Source organism: Propithecus coquereli, unplaced genomic scaffold, assembly GCF_000956105.1.
Source record: "Propithecus coquereli isolate 6110/MARCELLA unplaced genomic scaffold, Pcoq_1.0 Scaffold340, whole genome shotgun sequence".
In the NCBI taxonomy this organism is placed as follows: Eukaryota; Metazoa; Chordata; class Mammalia; order Primates; family Indriidae; genus Propithecus; species Propithecus coquereli.
The window spans coordinates 2552715-2555223 of NW_012149064.1; the positions used below are offsets into that span (position 1 = coordinate 2552715).

The 2509-nt window shown below is 40.9% G+C and overlaps 1 protein-coding gene across 1 annotated transcript; it reads left to right on the top strand.

The window, feature by feature from the left end:
• Positions 1-846: 846 nt before the first annotated feature.
• On the top strand, positions 847-1782 carry LOC105815645 (olfactory receptor 2M4). Its single transcript, XM_012650839.1, has one exon. The coding sequence runs from the start codon at positions 847-849 to the stop codon at positions 1780-1782; it is 936 nt and encodes a 311-aa protein (XP_012506293.1).
• Positions 1783-2509: the final 727 nt, after the last annotated feature.

The window sequence follows — 2509 nt, forward strand, 5'->3', positions numbered from 1 at the left end:
CAAAAAAAAAAAAAAAAAAAGAAAGTTAAAAAATGTACGATGACAATGTGTCAACTAAAAAGAAATAAAAATTCAAACAAAAACAAAGAAAAAAAAGAAAGAAAAAGAAAGAAAGAAAGAAAGAAAGAAAGAAAGAAAGAAAGAAAGAAAAAACCTAGCTCCCTTCCCCACACCAAATTGGAAGAAACAAAATTATTCTCAAAAGAGAATGAATGCCCTGTTCTTCCTTAAGAAACTATTTTAATGAATATTTTTAGTAAGCATGACAAGATTCCACAGCTTGGTCTGAGAAGGAAAAGTTAAAATGTAAGGTGTTAAACCGTTCTCTGAATTAAAGTGTGCAGGTGTCCCCAGGGGGTAAGGTCATCGATCTACATTGTCTTTCTCTGGTCTGGGGCAGGATGGTAGAGGGAAAACACGGGAAGAGGAATTCTATTGTTGGAGAAATATTGGGACAAAAGGAGAAACAGTTCAATAAGGAATTCTTGTGATCAGGGATGAACATAAAATTTAGCAGCAGAGATGTATAATTTTTCTCCTAGATTCTCTATTGATTGTACCTGTGGGTAAGTTGGTAAGCTCTTAAAAACTTCGGTGTTCTTCTCTGTAAAATAAAGAAAATACTTAAGTTATTTTTTGTGAAGTTTGGATGAGGAAAAGCACTAGACCAAGTCACACAATTTATTGTGACCAAAGGGAGGTAACTGAAGGTGGGTGAGAAGATCTCAGGAATGCATCATGTAAACTGCACGGTAGAGGGCCTTGCCACAGTATTCACTTGAAAATCGAACTAATAAATAAGCTTATATCTTCTCTGAAATTTCCAGATTAGGCAAGTTATCCAGGATGGTGTGGGGAAACCAGACCTTCAACTCTGTTTTCATCCTGCTGGGAATCTTTGATCACAGCCCCACCCATATCTTCCTCTTCTGTCTGGTCCTGGGCATCTTCTCAGTGGCCTTCATGGGAAACATTTCCATGGTTCTCCTCATCTGCCTGGACCCCCAGCTCCACACCCCCATGTACTTCCTCCTCAGCCACCTGTCCCTCATGGACCTCATGCTTATCTGCACCACCATACCCAAGATGGCCTTCAACTACTTGTCCAGCAGGAAATCCATCTCTCTGGCAGGTTGTGGAACCCAGATATTCTTCTATGTGTCCCTGCTTGGAGCGGAATGCTTCTTGTTGGCTGTCATGGCTTATGACCGCTATGTGGCTATATGTCACCCTCTTCGGTACACCATCCTCATGAATCAGAAACTCTGTGTCCTCATGACTGTTGCCTGCTGGATCTTGGGCTCTCTTGACGGCATCATTGTGCTTGCAGCTGCCCTGTCATTCTCTTACTGCAGCTCTCTGGAAATTCATCACTTTTTCTGTGATGTTGCTGCCCTTTTACCTCTATCCTGCACAGACACGTCTGCCTTTGAAAGACTGCTTTTCATCTGTTGTGTGGTGATGCTTATCTTCCCAGTCTCAGCCATCATCGTCTCCTATTCCCGTGTCCTTCGAGCTGTCATCCGTATGGGCTCTGGGGAGAGTTGCCGCAAAGCCTTCACCACGTGCTCTTCCCACCTGTCTGTGGTCGGGCTCTACTATGGTGCCGCCATATTCATGTACATGAGACCAGCCTCGACCCACACGCCAGACCAGGACATGATGGTGTCAGCCTTCTATGCCATCCTCACCCCCATGCTGAACCCGCTCATCTACAGCCTCCACAACAAAGAGGTATCCAGGGCACTTAAGAAGCTGTTGAGGAAAGGAAAGTTAATATAACTTTATCAAAAATCTTTTGAGTGCACACTCTCCCTGGTCAGAACGTCTTCAAAGAAACTAGAATCAATAGCATTATTCTATTCCTGCTAGTTTGTCTTTTAGCCATTTTTTAAAATTTTAAAATATCATTAGTATATTATTAAATACACATCATGGGTAAAGTGGGCTGAATTAGGACATTAGCATAGGCTGTTTATCTCTGTGCATGCAATTCTATCATTGGCTGTTAGCCACAAATGCTGCCTGACTTCAGGATGCTTGCCTTTGAAGCCAGGTGTAAGTCTGAAGGTTCTTTGCTTGATCAAAGAACAAGGATGGGAGTTGATCCTCTGCTTTTGGAGAGATGCCTCTTTGTTCATAGATCACTTACCCATCAGTACTTGTCTTTGGTATCACCAGTCCTTAAGCCTGGTATTGACTAGTTTAATCCTGATTCTTTTCCACTTAATTCCTGAGTATTTAGAAATGGGGGGTTAGTGTTGGCACTTTCTTCAATCAATCAATCTTTATGTCTATATAAAATATCACTTAGAAATTCACATATTTATATATAGAAAACCTTTATATTAAAAGTCAATGTTTTAATGAGTCCAGATAAAGTATCTATTTGGTTTGGCTGCACAACCATCATCTTTATTATGACTGCTTTTATTTCTCACTCATCCTTATATTAATAACCAGAATCTATCTGGAGAAGTTAGAGAACCCTAACTTCCTGGAGTTTCTA